This window comes from Myotis daubentonii, chromosome 15 (assembly GCF_963259705.1).
Source record: "Myotis daubentonii chromosome 15, mMyoDau2.1, whole genome shotgun sequence".
Lineage (NCBI taxonomy): Eukaryota > Metazoa > Chordata > Mammalia > Chiroptera > Vespertilionidae > Myotis > Myotis daubentonii.
In genome coordinates this window covers 35,997,165-36,017,370 of record NC_081854.1, presented here as the reverse complement: position 1 = coordinate 36,017,370, position 20,206 = coordinate 35,997,165, and the positions used below count along the sequence as shown (strand labels likewise).

General features: G+C 42.0%; 1 protein-coding gene across 2 annotated transcripts; it reads right to left on the bottom strand.

Moving 5' to 3' along the window:
• Window positions 1–1,116: 1,116 nt before the first annotated feature.
• Window positions 1,117–18,839, bottom strand: C15H16orf46 (chromosome 15 C16orf46 homolog). 2 transcript variants are annotated; one of them, XM_059667312.1, is made up of 5 exons: window positions 17,576–18,839; window positions 10,445–10,528; window positions 8,069–8,198; window positions 6,525–6,781; window positions 1,117–4,209 (listed from the first exon to the last, which is right to left on the bottom strand). In XM_059667312.1, exons 4-5 carry the CDS (start codon window positions 6,732–6,734, stop codon window positions 3,211–3,213), a joined length of 1,209 nt encoding a protein of 402 aa, XP_059523295.1. In that variant the 5' UTR covers window positions 6,735–6,781; window positions 8,069–8,198; window positions 10,445–10,528; window positions 17,576–18,839; the 3' UTR covers window positions 1,117–3,210. The 2 variants fall into 2 exon arrangements, with proteins under 2 accessions (XP_059523295.1, XP_059523294.1); XM_059667311.1 differs by having other exon boundaries at window positions 8,130–8,198; window positions 17,576–18,838.
• Window positions 18,840–20,206: the final 1,367 nt, after the last annotated feature.

The following is a 20,206-nucleotide window of genomic DNA, read 5'->3' as shown; positions in this document are numbered from 1 at the left end:
GAAGAAGGCCATTGGGACCTGTATTATAACATGCTTGACTCCTTATTTCCCCTGTGAGTTTTCTTAGTGACCTAGAACCCTGATGGGGCCTGCATTCTAGTAAACATTTAGCCTTTATCTAGTCTTGGACATCAACGACCAGTTTGGGCGTCCCAATTTTCTGAATGGAAATTGGGACAAGGTCTACAATGACTTTATCCACAGAGAAACAAATGAAACCTGGGCCAATGCAAATAGTATCCCTAAAGGGACTTCATCAGGTGCATGAATAATTATCTAACAACGGGATGCCGAAGGGACATTCTTATACATTCACAGAGGAATGTTCCACTCAATATTTTGTTGACCAAATATTATTTGCCCAAAAAGATGGATACTATGAATCTTTCGTATATTGGCCCATTTTTTGTTCAGACTGGCCTTCCTGTTAACTCTAAATTATTCCTATACTAGGGGCCCAGTGCATGAATTCGTGCACCTTGAAAGGAACTGTGGGCCACGAGGCTGCAGTGGGCACAGGGGCGGGTCTTGGCCCATCCTTCACGCCCCTGCCCAGCCCCTCCTGCCATGCCCCCCTTCCCTGGCTGCCAGCAGCCCTGCTCCTGCCGCTACCGCTCCCACGTGCTGATGACTCCAGGCCCCGCTCACACCTGCTGACACCCCCGGTGGTCAGCGCACGTCATAGTGACTGGTTGTTTGGTTGTTCTGCTGTTTGGTCTATTTGCATATTAGCCTTTTATTATATAGGATAGGTGTTTACCCCCAAATCTGTAGAATTTATAACTCCATCTCATCAAAGGATTTTTCATAAGAAAGAAATATAAGTTGTAACATATCAGTGTTTTTTTTTTATATATATATATTTTATTGATTTTTTACAGAGAGGAAGGGAGAGAGATAGTTAGAAACATCGATGAGAGAGAAACATCGACCAGCTGCCTCCTGCACATCTCCTACTAGGGATGTGCCCGCAACCCAGGTACATGCCCTTGCCTGGAATCGAGCCTGGGAACTTTCAGGCCGACGCTCTATCCACGGAACCAAACCGGTTTCGGCCATATCATTGTTTTTAAACTGCCTCAAGAATTCAAAAGTAGTTGGGCCAGTGTGGTTCAGTTGTTTGAGCATTGTCTTGTACACTGAAAGGTCACCAGTTCAATTCCCAGTCAGGGCACATGCCCAAGTTGAGGGTTCAGTCCCTAGTTGGGTTGCATGCAAGAGGCAACTGATGGATGTTTCTCTCTCACATTGATGTGTCCCTGTCTCCCCTCTCCCTCTCTCTCTGAAATCAATAAAAACATATTTTTAAAAAGATCTCAAAAGTAAATGTATCTAGGCTAAGTAGGTGGGACTCCATTGCTCACTCATGCTGGTCCATACCCTTCCCTCCCAATCAAATACTTTTGACTCTTTTACATATTGAGCTTATTATTCTGCTGTTTGTAAAGGGGACTTGGAAAACCACTGACTTAGGTGGGCAGGCTGCCATTCCTAGATTGTCCTCAAACAGTACCAGCTCCAACACCCCCACTGTCAAGAAACGGTGGGAAATCAAGGTCTTTTCTTGAGGATGGAATCCAGATGTTTCCTTCATTCAGGGAAGAAGGGATGGATGGAAGCTACAAATTGCTTCTAGACTTTAAAGAAGTGTCCAACTTAAGTAGGCAAAATATACCTTTTAATGACTGCTGTACTATAATCATTCCTGCATTTCTGGTGTTTCAAAGAAACAAACCAACAAAACAAAACAAAACAAAAACCCTAAACTAAAGAGCAATTACAGAAAGCAGATGTTTACAAATGCAGTCATCATTTAGGGAATGGAAAGTACAGAGTGCAAGTACAACCTACCGAAAGCAAATTCAAACTGTAATTACAGGGCAGCTAAATGGTTATTCATATTACAAAGTGGTGTGTGTTTTTTTCCAGAGCATTTCTCTACATAGCATTGTCACTTGGCATTTAAATGATAACTCGTTTACAAACAATGTTTAATTTATAGACAACTTCAGGAAATATGCATTGGAGTAAAATGAGTGGGGAGAAGGATCAGGGGAAGAGAGAATGTAACAGCCCCATTCTGTAAGCGTCTGTCTGGAGTTGTAGAGTTCCCAAATATTAGATGCAGAGTAAGGCAGGAGGAAGCATGTGGGGTGACAATAATCACAGTGACTTTTTTCTCAAATAATGATTCTTAACCTGCTTTCCAAGCAAGTTTTGTGGAACTGTGGCTAAAATTTCCCAGACACAGAGACTAGCATGAGGCTACAATACAAAGATATATCACTTTGGACACATAGGATACAATAAACATGGTAAACCCATGGGTTTATGTCACTTTGGACATATAGGATACAATGGGTATAGTATCCTCATGGATATAATATACAGATATTTCACCTGAATGCAAGTATATTCATTTAGACACGGTTTGGAGTTTTCTATTGAAACAATGTTTCAAATCTTTGTTGCAAGAAAAAAATGAGGCAACCGACAGATATCTGCCGGTTTAAAAATATCAGGAAACCCTGGCCAGTGTGGTTCAGTCGATTGGGCATAGTCCCATGCACCGAAGGGTTGCCAGTTTGATTCCCAGTCAGGGCATAGGCCCAGGTTGCAGGCTCGATCCCTGTGGGGGGCATGTGGGAGGCAGATCGATGTTTCCCTCTCACGTCAATCTTTCGCTCTCTCTCTCCCTACAAAAACCAACTTTAATATCTTTAAAAAAAATCTTTAAATTAAAAAGACAAGTAATAATTTGGTCCAAAAAAGGCCAGTACACTTAGCTTCAGGCACTGGGGTAGAGAAGAGCCCTTTCCAGTGGGTTCAAGGGTGATATTGGGGCAGCACCATGAGAGACCCTCTTCAGATTCCCCACCATCCACTTGGCTTCCAGCAGGAGAGAAATAAAGCAAGCAGAGGCTGAGACTGGCATTACTAGTTTGCATTTTATAAATGACTAAGCAACTGAAGCAGGTAACACATAAATATGGGTGTTCTGAGAATAAATCAAAATCCATACAATGAGTTTATTTCCTCTGGTTTTTAAAAAAATGGACAGAGAAGAAGGCAAGGAGGGAGAGAAAAGGATGGAAAAGGGGAAGGGAGGGAAGGGAACGGAAGAAACTAGAAGAGAATGGGGTGGGGGTAGGGGAGAAAGAGAATGAGTTTCCAAAGGTGCTTATTCCCAGGAAATTATATTGTGGCAATTCAGAGGAATCTGTGAGTGGAGGTGGGAATAACAACTCTGCTCACTGTGAGGGATGGCAAGAGAGGTCTTGGGAACACATTGGTCTCCAATGGTTGGGGCCTGTTTTCCTGCTTGGCCTCCTTGAGAATGCACTTTTGGGTGTTCATGGGAGGTCTCAGCTCCCTGGCTTTGAATTTGGCTTTGTAGCTTTGCTCTTTCTGTTTTTGCAAAAGCTGCATAGTCCTGAGACAGTGAACACTATTGGGATTGGGAGGGCACAGCAGGTTTTTCTTAGGCAGGAGGGACCAGTGCAGGCTGCCCAGTTCTGGATTGGCCAGGAGGTTTGTCCCAACCATTGGCGAAGGAAAAGGCTGCACGCAGCTGACCTTAAGGTGACTGGCCAGCTCAAAGGGTCTCTTTCCATCTTTCCCTTCAACTATTTTCAATCCATATGCACAAGCCACACACTCATCCTTTTTCACACTCAGCACCTTCTCTTCTGGCTGCACGAGCGAGTTCTTACTCTTCTTAACCTGAACATCCACGCCATGTGGGGCTGAAGAATTCAGGGGAGGGAGAACTAAAAGGGCCTTGGAATTCAATGAGTTTGAGATGGAGGGACCTTGATCAGTCCTGCTGTTGGAGTCTTGGTCCCTACCAGTCTCTGGGATGGCCCACTCTTCCATGCACCAAAAAAACTCCTTTATTTGCAGACTTTTTTTCTCTCCCTGAGTACGAGAGGGAGAGCACATCTTGCTAATATTCCTGGAGGCAGTGGTGGGGCAGCCAGTGGGGAGCTGAGTCTGGGAGGGGCCCCCTGGATCCTCCTCTGAGCCTGCCTCAGCCAGAGCCCTTGACTCCAAGCTTCCAGCCTCAGTCTGAGGCCCAGCCTCGGGAGTCGCTTGGGAGAGACTGACACAGAGTAAGCAGCCGCTGACACCTTCTCCCACCTTCGCCTTCTTACGTTTCTTTCTGGGCCAAATGCAAGCAGTTGGAGAAGTCTTTCCCCAGCCTCGAACCTGAAAATAAAGCAGCATATTACTCTCAGCTGATTGGCTGCCCCAATTTTGGTCCCATTCCCATTTTGGCCATCTGTACTAATATTTTTCTTTAAACAGATGTTGTTTTGTTGGTTTTTTTTTTTACTTTCAATACCTATGTTAGCCTCATATAAATAGTATTTTTAAATCTGAAATACTAGCAATAGGTTGTTTAAAATACTAAGCAATAGATTTGTAATTGCCCACTTTGATGTGCTGACTATATATTTTTTCAGATGTACATTAAATAAAAATCAATTCAAAACTATTTTTCTTTGTCCCTCCCTGACAGGCTTTCTTGTCCTTCCAGGCTCTGTTTACCATATCCAGGAGACTGGTGCATGGGTAGGGGGGGGTGGGGGGGCACGTTGGAGGGAGAGAGGATGAGCAGAGGTAGGTCCATGTCAACAGCCCTTAGATATGTATTTTATTTTTTTTAAATATATTTTATTGATTTTTTACAGAGAGGAAGGGAGAGGGATAGAGAGCTAGAAACATCGATGAGAGAGAAACATAGATCAGCTGCCTCCTGCACACCCCCCACTGGGGACATGCCGGCAACCAAGGTACGTGCCCCTGACCAGAATCGAACCTGGGACCCTTGAGTCTGCAGGCTGACGCTCTATCCACTGAGCCAAACCGGCCAGGGCTAGATGTGTATTTTAAAGCAGTTACCTTCCATAGTAAACTGAACCATCTAAACTTAGAAAGTTTTAAATTCATAAACAGGACAGCCTGTAGCCCTGACTTACCTGGCATGGGAACATGTGTTTGGAAGGTCATACATGTGGTGGGGGCAGTATAGTAGAGAGAGTATTAGAGGAGGGCTCTGGAAGACATGATTACTTCAACTGTCAAGTGGACTTGGGCGAATCACTCTGCCTTGTCTTGCCCTCAGTTTCCACATTTATAAAATAAACCGCGTGGACTGGGGTTTTTCAACCTTGGCACAACTACTATTTGGGGCTTGTTAAGAACCGTATGTTTGTGTCCCTCCCAAAGTCCCATGTTTAGACCCTAATCTCCAATATGATGGTATTTGGAGGTGGGGCATTTTAGGTGATTAGGATTAGATGAGGTCAAAAGGATGGGGCCCTCATGATGGGATCAGTGTCCTTATAAGAAAAGGAGGAGAAAAGGAGGAGTCAAGGGACCTCTCCCTCTCCCTCTCCCTCCCCCTCCCCCTCTCCCTTTCCCTCTCCCCAACAAAGGCAGCCATGTGAGGGCAAACCAGGAAGAGGGCCCTTACCAAGAACCCAACCATGCTGGCACCTGGTCTTAAACTTCCATCCTCTAGAACTGGGAGAAATAACTGTCTGTTGCTTAAGCCACCCTGTCCGTGGTGTTCAGGTATTGCAGCCTGAACTATACAGGGCTGGATTATTCCTTGCTAGAGTGCTGTCCTGGGCCTGGTAAGATGTGGAGCAGCACTCCCTGGCTTCCACCCATCAGATGCCAGTAGCATCTCCTCCCCTCGCCCCTTGTTGCGACAATGCCAAGTGTCACCTGAGAAACAGTAGATCAAATTACTTTTTAGTTCTAAATTTAGGATGCTATTCTTGATTCTAAGAATAGTTTACCGTTAAACCCACAGGGTTCTGAGTAGAATCACTGGGACAGAAGCCTCAGGTCTCTTGGGGAATTTAATACAGTAGTTAAGGAGCTCAGGTTTCTCGTCCAGAAGAACTTGGCCACTGGCTGGGTGATCTTCAGACATTATTTCACCCTTTGGGTGCCTTAGTATCCTTGTTCAAAAAGTGAGGCTGTTCATAATACCTGCCACACAGGACTACTGTGAGGTGGAATGAAGCACTTAATACTGTGCTTGCCAATACTGAGTGACATAAATACTCAATATCCTCATCATTAATATTTTACCTCTGTTCCAGATATCTCTATATTTAACTTTTTACACATTTTTTGGTAATAGTAACTATTTTTGAAAAAAGTAAAAAGGCTTGCATCCAAACACTGATGTCCAGGCCCTGGCAGAGTAGCTCAGTTGGTTAGTGTGTCATCCTGATATACCAAGGTTGTGGGTTCGATCCCCAGTTAGGGCACATACAAGAATGAACCAACGACTGCATAAAGGAGTGGAGCAACAAATTGATGTTTCTCTCTCCTCTTCTCTCTCTCTCTCTCTCTCTCTCTCCCTCTCTCTCTCTCTCTCTCTGTCTCTCTCTCCCTCCCTCTCCCTTCCTCCCTCTCTCAAATCAATAAAAATAAATAAACACTTTATAAAACAGCAACCACAATACTGATGTGCAAGACACCTAACTCAAGAAGATACTTACTGCTTCTTCCCATCCAGTTCCGATAACAAACTTGTTGGCTTTTTCATCTTGTTCAAGCGTAATGTCACTGATATTGAGGAGACAACAAACATGGTTCTTTTCCTTTCTTTCATCTGAATAAGTACAGTTTAATTCAGATTCTTCTGTGCTTGGAATTTGATTATTTTCACCATTTTCTAACTCTGTCTCATTTTTCTGACAGAGATCCATTACTGTGATTACTCTGATGGTTGCTTAAAGTTTTTAACATCTTCTTCCTGTAGTTTAAAATGCAGATTGAACTCAGTTTTATTTTCTTTATAAAGTATAACTCAGGTGAAACATTTTCAACACATTCAGGAATAGACTCAGAAGAAATATTACAAAACCATCCATTGCCAACTATTGACAATATAAAAGATAGGTATAAGTTTAATTAGAGACTAATGGATTTAAAGACCAAAGTTGAGAGTGAAGAAAAGAGGAGAGGAAGATGTTTGTTAACAAGGCTCTATCCCTCATGATGGAGTACAGACTGTAGTAAGCAATGTAGCCTCACTACCCTCCACTCCAAAAATGTCCAGATGACATTGTGCTAATAACAAGAGCACTGTAGTGGATGTGTGTGACTTATGCACCCAGGCCTTCTCCTCTTTCTCTTCCCAACAACTCTGGATATCAGCTTGGGGATCCTTAGGCTTCTGAGGAAACTGGTAGAGCATATGGTCTAAGCTGGTCAATAAGTTCACCCTCATCCACCGTATACGACTGGTGTTTTTATTAAAAGGGGAAATTTGGACACAGACGTGCACAGAGGGAAGATAATATGAAGAGACACAGGGAGAAAATGGCCATCTACTAGTTAAGGAGAGTGGCCTGGATCAGATCCTTCCACACAGTCTTCAGACGGAATCAGCCCTGCCAACACCTTGATTTTGGACATCGAGCCTCTAGAACGGGCAGGCTCTGTTGTTTATGCCACCCAGTCTGTAGCCCTCTGGAGTGGCAGTCCTAGGAAACTAATACAGTAGATGATGGTGACAGTGTGATGGTGGTGGAAGTGATGACGATGATGATGCTATCTATCCTTAATTGATGCTTTTCCCAAGTTGAAAATGGGACTTGACATTTATAATCCAGTCAAAGGGTTAGAAAATTTATATCCTAATTATCAGCACAGACTTGAGTGGCAAACAGCCAGGGTTCCAATCTTATTTACTAGCTGTGTAAGGCTTAGATGAGTTACTTTTCTGGGCCTGTTTGCTCATATGAAAATGGCATGATTACAATACTTTCCCACAGACAGATGTTCCTCCTGGGGCCTGCACAAGCTGCATCGATGAACTCTAATGCCTAAGCAGTGGCCACCAATGATCCAGCTGAGTGCTAATGAACAGCTAGTGCCTTCTTGAGGAAGTCCTTGCTTGTAATGAAATAGAGTCCAATGGGGACCACATACCTTGCTTTCTCTCACCCCAACATGATCCCTGTCAGAAACCCACATTTTTTTCATTTTCTGTTGAGGTAGAGACAAATAACTTCTTGTAACATATCTGTTCAATTACCGTTTCAGCTTATTTACTTAGGCTTAGAGTGGCGTTTAGATGGTAATAAAATTCCATTTACCGATGAAAGGTCAAATATCTTTGGACATCCTAATCTTTCCAGTATGACATCAGAGGAAATGAATGAGATCTGAAAGAAAAACACTTATATTACAAGTGACTAAAAACTAGAAGTGCTATTTTATTTACAAACAGCATGACTGAGGACCTGATAGGTTGTGTAAACCAGCCGGATCCTCTCATATTGTGAAATTCCTCTTCAGTCATTGTGCAGGCCAAAGAAGCTCCTATAAATACATTCTGACCTTTTTCTCTTCTAAATTACAAATACATTTGTACCAGAGAACCCCTTAGACTTATCAAGTGTACGGTTCAAAAGGAAAAAAGCAGGGAATCAAAAGGAAAGCCATTTACTAAATAATAAAATAAACTTAAAACTTGAGGCTATTATAGCAAAGAAACAGATATTGTTTAGGAGAGATTAAGTAGTGCTAGAATGCTTGAATCAATAAGAAGAATGTTTATTTTTGCTTAAAGTATCTCCACTGACAAGGCGTTCACTACTTAGAGAGTCTTCTCAAGTGGCAAAATAATTTACTGGTTCTCAAACTTGGCTGCACCGTGGAATCAGCTTGGAAGCTTTATATAAAATAAAATGCCCAGACCCCACCACAGAGATTCTGATTATAATTGGACTGGGCACAACTTGGCCATCAGGGTTTTTTTTTTTTTAATGTGAATTATTTTTTAAATATATTTTTATTGATTTCAGAGAGGAAGGGAGAGATAGAAACATCAATGATGAGAGAGAATCATTGATCAGATGCCCTCTGCATACCCTCTGCCAGGGATGGAGTAAGCAACCCCAGGCATGTGCCCTGATCAGGAACTGAACCGTGACCTTTTGATTCCTAGATCAACGCTCAACCACTGAGCCACATCGGCCAGGCCGGATTTCTTAAATCACCTGAGATGATTCTAAAATCCAGCAAAATTGGAGAACTACTGCTCTGTTCAAAAGCTCTTTCTTATATTGAACCAGCACTGCTTTTCCTGGTTCGCTGCCTGGTCCTAGCTATGCCCTCCAGAGGATGGGATTAAGAAAGTTTATGTTAGTGTTGGCCTTCAGACTGAAAGGTCCTGGGTTCAATTCCCATCAAGGGCACATGCCCGAGTTGTAGGCTTGATCCCCAGTAGGGAGCATGCAGGAGGCAGCCGATCAATGATTCTCTCTCATCGCTGATGTTTCTATCTCTCTCTCCCTCTCCCTTCCTTTCTGAAATCAACAAAAATATATATTTTTTAAAAAAAGAAAGTCTATAATGCCTGGCCAGTGTTGCTCAATGGTTGAGCATTAACCCATGAACCAAGAGGTCCCTGGTTCAATTCCCAGTCAGGGCACATGCCCAGGTTGCAGGCTCAATCCCCAGTAGGGGGCGTGCAGGAGGCAGCTGACCATGTTTCTCTCTCATCCATGTTTCCATCTCTCTATCCCTCTCCCTTCCTCTCTCTCTAAAAAATCAATAAAAACATATCTTTAAAAATCGAAAGTCTATGATGCCTCTGAAGATGCTCAATGAGTTTTCTTCAGAGGAGGGCCTGCATCTGAGTTTAAAGCAGTCTGTTACTACAAAAGGTTAAAGAATAATTGATACAGAGATTGCCCACTGTCCCAGCCTCCCAACAGTCCTATGAAAAAGTTCATGCATTCTTCTCTCTTTCAGGCTAACCATCTCTGGTACCTTCAACTATTTCTCACATGCCATGAGCATATGTGAAATCTGAGAGGAAGACTATATCGCTATCTCTATATATCAGTGGTTCTCAACCTGTGGGTTGCAAACAATGAAAATACATCCTGCATATCAGATATTTACATTATGATTCATAACAGTAGCAAAATTACAGTTATGAAGTAGCAATGAAAATAATTTCGTGGTTGGGGGTCATCACAACATGAGGAACTGTATTAAAGGGTCGAGGCATTAGGAAGGTTGAGAACCACTGATCTAGAGAGAGGAACAGCAGAGGCCAAGGATGCAATATTGGATAAGCCCGTATATTGGAGTCAGTAGAATTGGACCCAGTGAGGCCACCAGAAAAGGTTCCAGTCACATCATACTACAAAGTGTCAAAAGAAAGCCAGGTAACAATAACAACTTAATAATAAAACTTACTATAATATAGCTATTACTATGTGCAAATCTTTCCTATAAGCACTTTATATATTTGTTATAATGAGTACATTTGTATAAGCACTTTACTCATTTAATAGGGGATCATGAGAACTATATTGCCTCCTTATGACTAAAAACTAAGAATCATCTCTGTTAGTAAACATAGTATTCTTAGTGAAATGGTCAGATTCCTACATACCGGATCGCTCCTCCAGAACCCTGGTATCTTCAAGCAAGCTGGATCAAGATGCTCCACAACTAAAACAATATTGGTGGTCTTTTCCTAATCAGAAAAAATTCAGTTAGTGGAAAGGATAGTCTTAATTTTAAGTTTTCTGTCTATAAGTGTGCCTTCAAGTTTCACTGCCCATTCTTGTCTTCTAGCACTTGTAATGATGACAAATAGAAATCTACTTCTTACAATTAATTATATGCAGTTTTACTTTTATGTTGGAAGACAGAAATCTGCACTGATATAATACTCATATTTTTTATAGTAAAATTATGTCTACTTTACATATTTGAAGTAAATCAAAAGTTCATACTATTCCACTTCTTGACTTCCAGTGGGCTTAACAATCTGATTCTGTTTGAGAATCACTGGTATAAAGCAAACATCAAAGTCCAGTTATTAATTTTTTTCCAAGAAAATCACATTAAGAAAACACAAAGATCATATTGTAAAATGCTACCATGGGAAAATGCATTTGCAGATGCAACTAAAAATTGGATTTGGAGTACAAAGCAGGAAGGCACACAGATGTAGGCCAGAAGGTATTAAATTCCATGACATACACTATTGGAGTGACTCAAACCAAATTATACAAAGAAGAAAATGTTGACTGAGGTCCAAGCTCCCAAAGTACATGCTTGGATAAACATGAATAAACATGAAGAAAAACTGATCAAGGAACTTAAGGTATTAGAAAATGAAATAAAGATGAATGAGAATCTAAGAAACAGAGATGGAAATTCACTATGATCTAGAAAATATCTCTTCTAGTAGCTTTTTTTTTTTTCTATTTTTTTTCTCTAGTAGCTTTTTTTAAAAAAAAAATCCTCACCAAAGGTTATGATTTTATTGATTTGAGAGAGAAAGAGGGAGAGAGAAATATAGATGTGAGAGAAACATCAATCGATGGACTCCCATATGCACCTGACTGAGTATCGAAACACCAACCTAGATATGTGCCCTGATAGGGAATCAAACCAGCAACCTTTTGTTGTATATGATGCTCCAACCAACTTAGCTACCCCACCAGGGCTCTAGTAGCATTTAAAGACAGAAATGGAAAGCAAATGATCAGCAAAAAAACTGTAACATAGTGTATTTTATTTCATCAATTAAAGATAAGCCGTTTTGATTTGCTTCACAATAATCATGCAAGGGGTGTGGGAGGTGTGGGGCATGTGCTGGTTGTGGTTAGAGAGATTATGATAAAATAAATTACATTTATTTAGTCATAAGCTCTGTTTGTTATAGATGGGTATGAGGACATATAAGTTAACTGCATTCTCTCTACTTACTTTTTTTTAACTTTAAACAATTTTTTATTGATTAATTTTAGAGAAAGGGAGAGAGAAAGAGAGAGAGAAAAAGACTGATTTTTCTTATTCCACTTATTTATGCATTCATTGGTTGCCCTTACTAGGGGGTTGAAACCACAACCTTGGCATATCAGGACAATGTTCTAACCAACTGAGCTATCCGGCCAGGGCTACTTCTTTCTACTTTTATATGTGTGAACCTTCCCATAATAATATAAAAAAAAATTAAGCACAGCTGGTGTACTCAGTGGTTGAGTGTCAACCTATGAACCAGGAGGGCAGGGTTGTGAGTTCCATTCCCAGTGGGGGGCATGCAGGAGGCAGCCCATGTGATCCGTGATCCCCTCTCATCATTGATGTTTCTATCTCTCTCCCCCTCTGGCTTCTTCTCTGAAATTAATTATATATATTAAGTTAAAATGGAGTACAAGGGATTAAAATCAATGTAAACTGAGAAGAATGACCATATCTACTATTTACAAGTAAGTAGAGAAAAAACTATGTGAAGTAGAGGGCACCTGACCAAGAACATAAAGAAATTTCCAAAGGCTAGTAGCTGAAGAGAAACTAAGGATAGCAGAAGACACAAGAAGAGAGAGAAGGATGTGATATTAGTTTAGAAAGGGACTTTGTATTCTCTGTATTTCTTTGATGGAGAAGGTAATAATGTGCCCAATTCATCTTAATAAAAGTGAAGTTAAAAGTTGATATTTAAAGTATCCATAAAACTCTGAATTTGGGGATTTTGTTTTGTTTTTACTTTGTCCCAGATAAGGCTCACTCTGCCAGGTTCTTTCATTTTTTTTAATAAATTTTTATTGATTTCAGAGAGGAAGGGAGAGGGCTAGAGAGATAGAAACATCAATGATGAGAGAGAATCATTGATTTGCTGCCTCCTTCATACCCCACACTGGGGATAGAGCCCACAACCCAGGCATGTTTCCTTGTCCGGAATCGAACCTGGGACCTTCCAGTCCACAGGCTGATGCTCTATCCACTAAGCCAAACTGCCTAGGGCCCTGCCAGGTTCTTTTTGGAAAAGGTTGCCCTGGCTGCCTTACCAGGGTACAGGTCAGTTTGGCATGGTCACTGTCTGTTAGCTAGAGCTACCTAGTATTAGTCTAGATGGGCAAGGTTATACTGTTAATAACAAGCAATCCTAATTTCCCCCCAGTGATAAAAAACAATAAAACTTTATTTCTAACACATGCGACATGTCCATTGTCTGATGCTGTAGTCTCTGCTCCACATTATCCTCACTCTGGCATTGAACTAATGGAGACACCATAATGGAAAACCATAGCCAACTATGACAGCAAACATGGGGAATCACACACTCACTCTTAGATACTTCTGCCTGGAAGTAACATGACTTCAGTTCCCATGTCATTAGCTGGAACAAGTCAGAGGATACTGCCTAACTTCTAGGAAAAGTGGGGATTATACTTCCTCCTAAATCTCCAGAAGAAAAAGGAAGCCAGATTTTGGTGACCAGTAATAATGTCTTGGTACTACACTGGTAGGTGTTTCCTGATATGACATATAAAACAGATGGTCCTTATGTACAAAGAATGTCACCACCTAAAATGTGTACATTTATGGTCCTTGAAAAGAGTCCAGGACCCCTGGGAATGGGAAGGCCTAGATCTTGGGAAGATAAGACTATGTGCCTATAACACGATAATCCTTTTCTTAAAACTTTTTTCAATGTTTTGGATTTTAAAATGTATATAAAAATATATAGGCCTAAGAATAGACAATCTTTAAAAAGGTGGCTGAATAGTAAGATATGAATCTAACACAGGGTTTATTATTGATATTGACAAGTTGGCTTTAAATTTCAAAGGAAATGCAAAGGAACTATAATAGTTATAACAATTATGAAAACAAAATATAAAGTGGAAGAATCACACTACCCAATTAAAAAAGTCAACATAAAGCAATAGGACTCAATATGATATTGGTGAATGGAAAGACACATAGATCAATGGGTCAGACTAGGGAGTCCAGAAATATACCCACACAAACATGGCCGATTGATTTTTGACAAAATGCCAAAAGAGTGAAATGCATACAGGATATTCTTTCCAACTATAGTGTGGCAACCTCTGGCCATCCATAAAAAAAGAAAAAATATTAACTCAAAATGGATCATAGGCCTAAATAAAAATCATAAAACTATGTAACTAAAAAACAAACAAACACACAGCCCCAGTGCCACAAATACAGCTTTTATGGTTGGCCCTCATAATTTTGTTTGTTAACATGAATGATTTTCCTACATTAAAAAACAAACAAACAAACACAATCTTCTTGACCTGGGGTTAGGCACTGTTCTTAGATATGCTTAAATAATTTTAATAACTGAGAGCTCATTATTTTATAAGCTACTTTTTCCATTTCAGTGGCAACTTTAAAATTGAAATGTTCTCCAAAATAAATGGATCAACAAAATAGATCCAGAGACATAGAAGCATGGAACAAACTGATGAATTTCTGAGGGAAGGCAGGGGTGGAGGAATGGGGGCGGGGGGGGGGAGGGGAGTAATTGCCTGGGAAACTTATATGTATACTAGAGGCCCGATGCACAAAATGCGTGCAAGGGCCTTGGCCCTGGCCCCTGCCCACTGCCGCAGGAGCCAGGGGCCTCTGCTGCCTCTGCTGTGCCCTGCCCCCCACCCCTTGCCTGCTGTGGCTTTGTCCAAAAGGAAGGACATCTGGAAGGATATCTGGTCTAATTAGCATATTACGCTTTTATTATTACAGATATGCATAGCCCATGGACCCAGACAACGAAGTGGTGAAGGCCTGGGAGGGGCAGGGTCGGGGTAGCGGGGGTCAATAGGAAAAAACAAACAAACGAAGGGGATATCTGTAATACTTTCAAAAATGAAGATAATTTTTTTTAATTGGAATGTTCTCAAATCAAGACATCTGCAAGCCTGAAGATTTTGCTTCTCAGTTCCTGGCATTCCTCCCAAAAGCAACACATGACAATGCTGAAAATATCTGAAGATAGTTCTCATTTCTTCAGACAAGAATCTCAAATTCCCTCATCTTAAGAATGCACAGTCACTTACCAATGTCTTTAAAATGTAGTATCTGGAAATTAGGACAGTACTTGAAATTCAGTTTGCCTAGAAGTATCTGTTTTGAAACCTGGATCCCTTTGATCTACACCTATTAATTCAACAAAGATTGCTATATGTTTTAAATGCTATATCCCAATCCTTTTTTTTTTTTTTTTTTTGAAAGAGAGAGGGAGAGATAGAGATTTGTTGTTCCAATTATTTATGCATTCATTGGATTGGCTGAATCTCTTTTTTTTTTTTTAAATTGATTTCAGAGAGGAAGGGAGAAGGAGAGAGAGAGAAATATCAATGATGAAAGAGAATCATTGTTTGGCTGCCTCCAATGGGGTATGGAGCCTGCAACCCAGGCATGTGCCCTGATGAAGAATCGAATGGTGACCTCTTGTTCACAGGTTGACTCTCAACTACTGAGCCATGCCAGGACAGGCCATTGGTTGATTCTTGTATGTGCTGTGATCTGGGATGGAACCTGAAACCTTGGCATATCAGCACAATGCTCTAACCAACTGGGCTACCCAGCCAGGGCCTATATCTCAATCCTGAATAACACTGAGTTTAAGGTCAACTATAACTTCTAGATTTTCTAATATGAATTGTTAATAATCCCTGTCTTCTTGACTTCATGCTCATGCTGTTGATTTCCTTTAAATATTTTTTTTTCTTCTAATTTGCTAGATGTAGACATCCAAATTGATCAGATTCTTCTAAGAAATTTTTTTCTTGGTTTTTCGATCATCACCCCAACCTGCTTAGATCATTCTGAATCATTTCTTCCAACTCCTACTTTAAAACTTCATTAATTCAATAGACATACCTTCTGTAACTTCATCTAAATCACTGATATAAATGTTGAGGAGAGGATAAAGGACAATGTCCTATGGATATCTGTGGTATTGGGTATTTATTAATTATCCAACCTCATACACAATTATCTGGCCTACATTTCTACATGCTACAGGATTCCTGATCCATCTATTTAGGCAACACCACTAAAAACAAAAAGGAATCTTACCAAGAGTTAAGGAAATTTACATTTACATTGATGTCCATTAATTTTTTTTACATTTATTATCTACATTAGGTATGAAGAATATGTTCCAAATTATCAGTTCCAAACAAGTAGTGGCTACCTAGGGTGTGGTGTTGAGAAGGATCATAAGGCTTGGCCACTATGGGAAAGAGTTCTGTGATTAATGAAGACTGTCAGGGAACAAATAAGGGTGGTGGTTGCACATTTGCCACATATTTGCCATTGCCTGTCTACACAGTCAGGCAATCAATTAACAGTGGGGTGATGTTGATGCATCAGAAGTGAAAGGCCCATGGTTTTTAAGTCAAAAGCAGGCTGTAATCCCTCAAAACTCCTTACCACTTCCCTGGCTCTACACACCATGTCTCCACACCTACCCTCATCTTCCTAGAAGTTTCAGGTTTAAAGGACTCTTGAGTCCATGTCAGAATTTCAGCCAGGGAAAGATGGGTTTCTGGCAGCTTCACTTGGATTTCTAAATGGATGTTCCTGTGGACCTTATCATTGTGTTGAAGAAATCAATAAATAGAAACAGCCATGGTGGAAGCTGTTTCTTTTTCTTCCTTCCTTTCTTTTCTTTCTTTCTTTTTTAATCCTCACCTGAGGATATTTTTCCATTGATTTTTTTTTTTTTTTTGAGAGAGAGAGAGTGGAAAGGAGAGAGAAACAAAGAGAGAAATATCAATTGGTTGCCTCCCACACGAGCCCCAACCAGGGCAAGGGATCTAGGGATTGAGCCTGCAATCAAGGTACATACCCTTGCCTGGAATCAAAGCTGGGACCTTTCAGTCTACAGCTGATATTCTAACCACTGAGAAAAAACAGCCAGGGTTAGTGAAGTTTCTTAATACAGAGCTAAGCTTCACCCATGTGAAGAGGTCTTGAAGATTGACCTGGGCATGCTGATCACTGTAATACAGTTTCTGAAGGAAACTGTCATTGGGACTTCAATCTGATTTATAATTTTGAAACACAATTCTGTAAGTTGAAATTTTGCCTCAAAGTTAAGCATAAGCGCCACCCAATTTGAGTAAATTGTTTACACTTTTAAGAGTATAAGTCTTACCTCCCCATGTTAATTATGTGTGCCTTATGCTTATTATGTGCCCACAGAGCACAGCAGCTTTGATTGTTCATAGGAGTGCAGTTCCTACAACGATCTGTCCTCGGATCAGACCATTTTTATTCCAATCACAGTTTACAACTCTTCCACTTTTTCCATTCACATTCATTCACTCACCCAGTGCCTATCAGATGCCTAGGACTGGGGATAGAGCGTGAAGCAATGCCCAGCTCTCATATAGCTTACAGTCCACCTGAAAAACAAGTCATCAAACACAGACCCAACCTGTCTCTCCTAAAGGAAAGGCTCTGCCCTTTCCCTTAATAGTCCCTCCCTTCCCTCAGGCACCCCCACTTCCTTCTTCCTCATCTACCTCCACCCCTTCCAGCAGTTCCTACCCAGTCACAAAAGATGCCTTCTCTTCTTTCAAGAGCTAACCACTCCAGCAAAACTTCCCCATTTGCCTCACCAAGCTCCACCCCTTCCTCGACTGGCTCCTCCCTCATAGGGACCCGCCCTTTCAACGGCCCCTCCCACTGCCCCACCCACACCGTGCGGCTGCTCCCCAGGCCCCGCCCTCAAGCCCAGTGCTGGTACCTCTCTCTTCTGCATCCCCGTCTCAGAGGGCAGCCTCTTCTCTTACTGGGCAGGGCTCTCGCTCTGCTGCGCGTGAAGTGGGATGGGGCCTTGCACTGGGGGCGGGGAAGCGGCCGCCGCCACTCACACCCTCACATGTGGGGCCAGTGCGGTGGAAAGCCCCCGGCAGCTTAGTCTTCGCCGGCGGCGGGCGACAGTTGCCCCGGGTTACGACGCACTAAAAGGAGGGGTGGTGGGCGGGCCCGCGGGGGCTCATAGCGGAAGTGACGCAGGGTCCGTCTCGCGCAACAAACTGAGCGCGGGAGGCGACGCTGGCTGTCCACTGTGAGCGCGTGCTCCCAGCAGGCTCTGCGCGGCCGCCCGCCCTCCGCCGCGGGGGAAGCTGCCCCGAGGCCAGGCCCGCTGCTGGCGCCTGAGGCGGCCTGGCGCGGTACGGTGGAGCCATAAACGCCAGTCAGGGGAGTGAGCGAGGGACTGGATGCCCTCTGGACCCTGGAGTTAGAAAGCGAGGGCCCTTTCGACTGGCTTCTCCTCGGAGACCCAGGGCCTCTCACCAGACAGTCTCGCTCTGGCGCCGAATTTTTCTGAGGTGAGGCCGCCATGTTCATTGCAGGTTGGTTAGTAGCGTGCGAGCCCAAAATGCCCCCGACGTTGCCAGCTGACCACTAGTCTCCCCTCCCCCATGAGAACGATGGCGCTAGGGTGATGTAGGCCAAAAAACGTAATAGTAGGATCCATTGGTCTCCTGCTTACGTGCCTAGACATTACTAGGTTGAATCCATTGGCAGTACAACCAACACTTCCTGAACTTGTGTAGCCGTACAGGTCTGTGAAGTCGGCATTGGGAGATTTTTCAAAAAAAGACAAATGAAGAAAAGTAGCGTCACGTCCTTAAATCAACGGAGGAACTCTTTGAAGACAGTGCAGGGCTCTCCCACCTTCGGTGCTGGTACATTTGGGCACCCAGAGGTGCAGCCAGGGGTGGGAACCTATGCCTAGGCATTAGGTGGTAGAGCGTCGACCCAACTCAGGTTTGATTCTGGTTTTAGAAGTGTGACTATTTCTGCTGTTGAAAAATATTAGAATGTAAGTCCTTTAGAGCAGTGGTTAAAAGGCATTTGGAAAGACAGCTACTCCTGCCCTAGGTGGTTTGGCTCAGTGGATAGCGCATGGGCCTGCAGACTGAAGGGTCCCGGGTTCGATTCCAGTCAAGGGCACATGCCCCAGTTTCGGGCTTGATTCCCAGTACGGGGTGTGCAGGAGGCAACCAATTAATGATTTTCCCTCATTATCGATGTTTCTATCTCTGTCTGCCTTCCCTGTCCTCTCTGAAATCAATAAAAATATATTTTAAAGAAGACAGGTACTTCTGCCTTTTTTACAGAACATAATTAGAAAGCCTTTAAAGCCCATGCAAAAACTATTTTATATAACATCTTCCAATATCACATTCTACGATGTTAGAACAAATTGTATAGAATCTGTTTTAAGTTATCATTTCTTTACCTAAAACATACATATTTGGATAATTTGCTTTCACAACATGGAAGAAATGGTATGCCTGCATGCTTCTATAAAGAATTGTAGACAAAACTCATATCCCATTGCAATTTTTTTTTGTTAAAACATAAAATTTTATTTTATTTTTTAATTAAATCTTTATTGTTCAGATTATTACATTTGTTCCTCTTTTTCCCCCCCCATAACTCCCCTCCTCCCAGTTCCCCCCCACCCTTTGCCCTCACTCCCCACCCACTGTCCGCATCCATACGTGCACGATTTTTGTCCAGTCTCTTCCGCATCTCCCACAACCCTTTCCCCCCCAAGAATAGTCAGTCCATTCCCTTTCTATGTCCCTGATTCTATTATGATCACCAGATTATTTATTCACTTGATTCTTAGATTCACTTGTTGATAGATGCATGTTTGTTGTTCATAATTTGTATCTTTACCTTTTTCTTCTTCTTCCTCTTCTTAAAGGATACCTTTAGCATTTCATATAATCCTGGTTTGGTGGTGATGAACTCCTTTAGCTTTTCCTTATCTGTGAAGCTCTTTATCTGACCTTCAGTTCTGAATGATAGCTTTGCTGGATAAAGTAATCTTGGTTGTAGGTTCTTGGTATTCATCACTTTGAATATTTCTTGCCATTCCCTTCTGGCCTGCAAAGTTTCTGTTGAGTATGGGTATTCCCTTGTAGGTAACTGAGTTTCTTTCTCTTGCTGCTTTTAAGATTCTCTCTTTGTCTTTTGCTCTTGGCATTTTAATTATGATGTGTCTTGGTGTGGTCCTCTTTGGATTCCTTTTGTTTGGGGTTCTCTGTGCTTCCTGGACCTGTAAGTCTTATTTCTTTCACCAGGTGGGGGAAGTTTTCTGTCATTATTTCTTCAAATAGGTTTTCAATATCTTGCTCTCTCTCATCTTCTGGCACCCCTATAATTCTGATGTTGGTACGCTTGAAGCTGTCCCAGAGGCTCCTTACACTATCTTCGTATTTTCGGATTCTTTTTTCATTTTGCTTTTCTGGTTGGGTGTTTTTTGCTTCTTTGCATTTCAAATCTTTGCCTTGATTCTTGCGCTCCTCTGGAATGCTGTTGGGAGTCTGAATAGTATTCGTTATTTCAGTCCGTG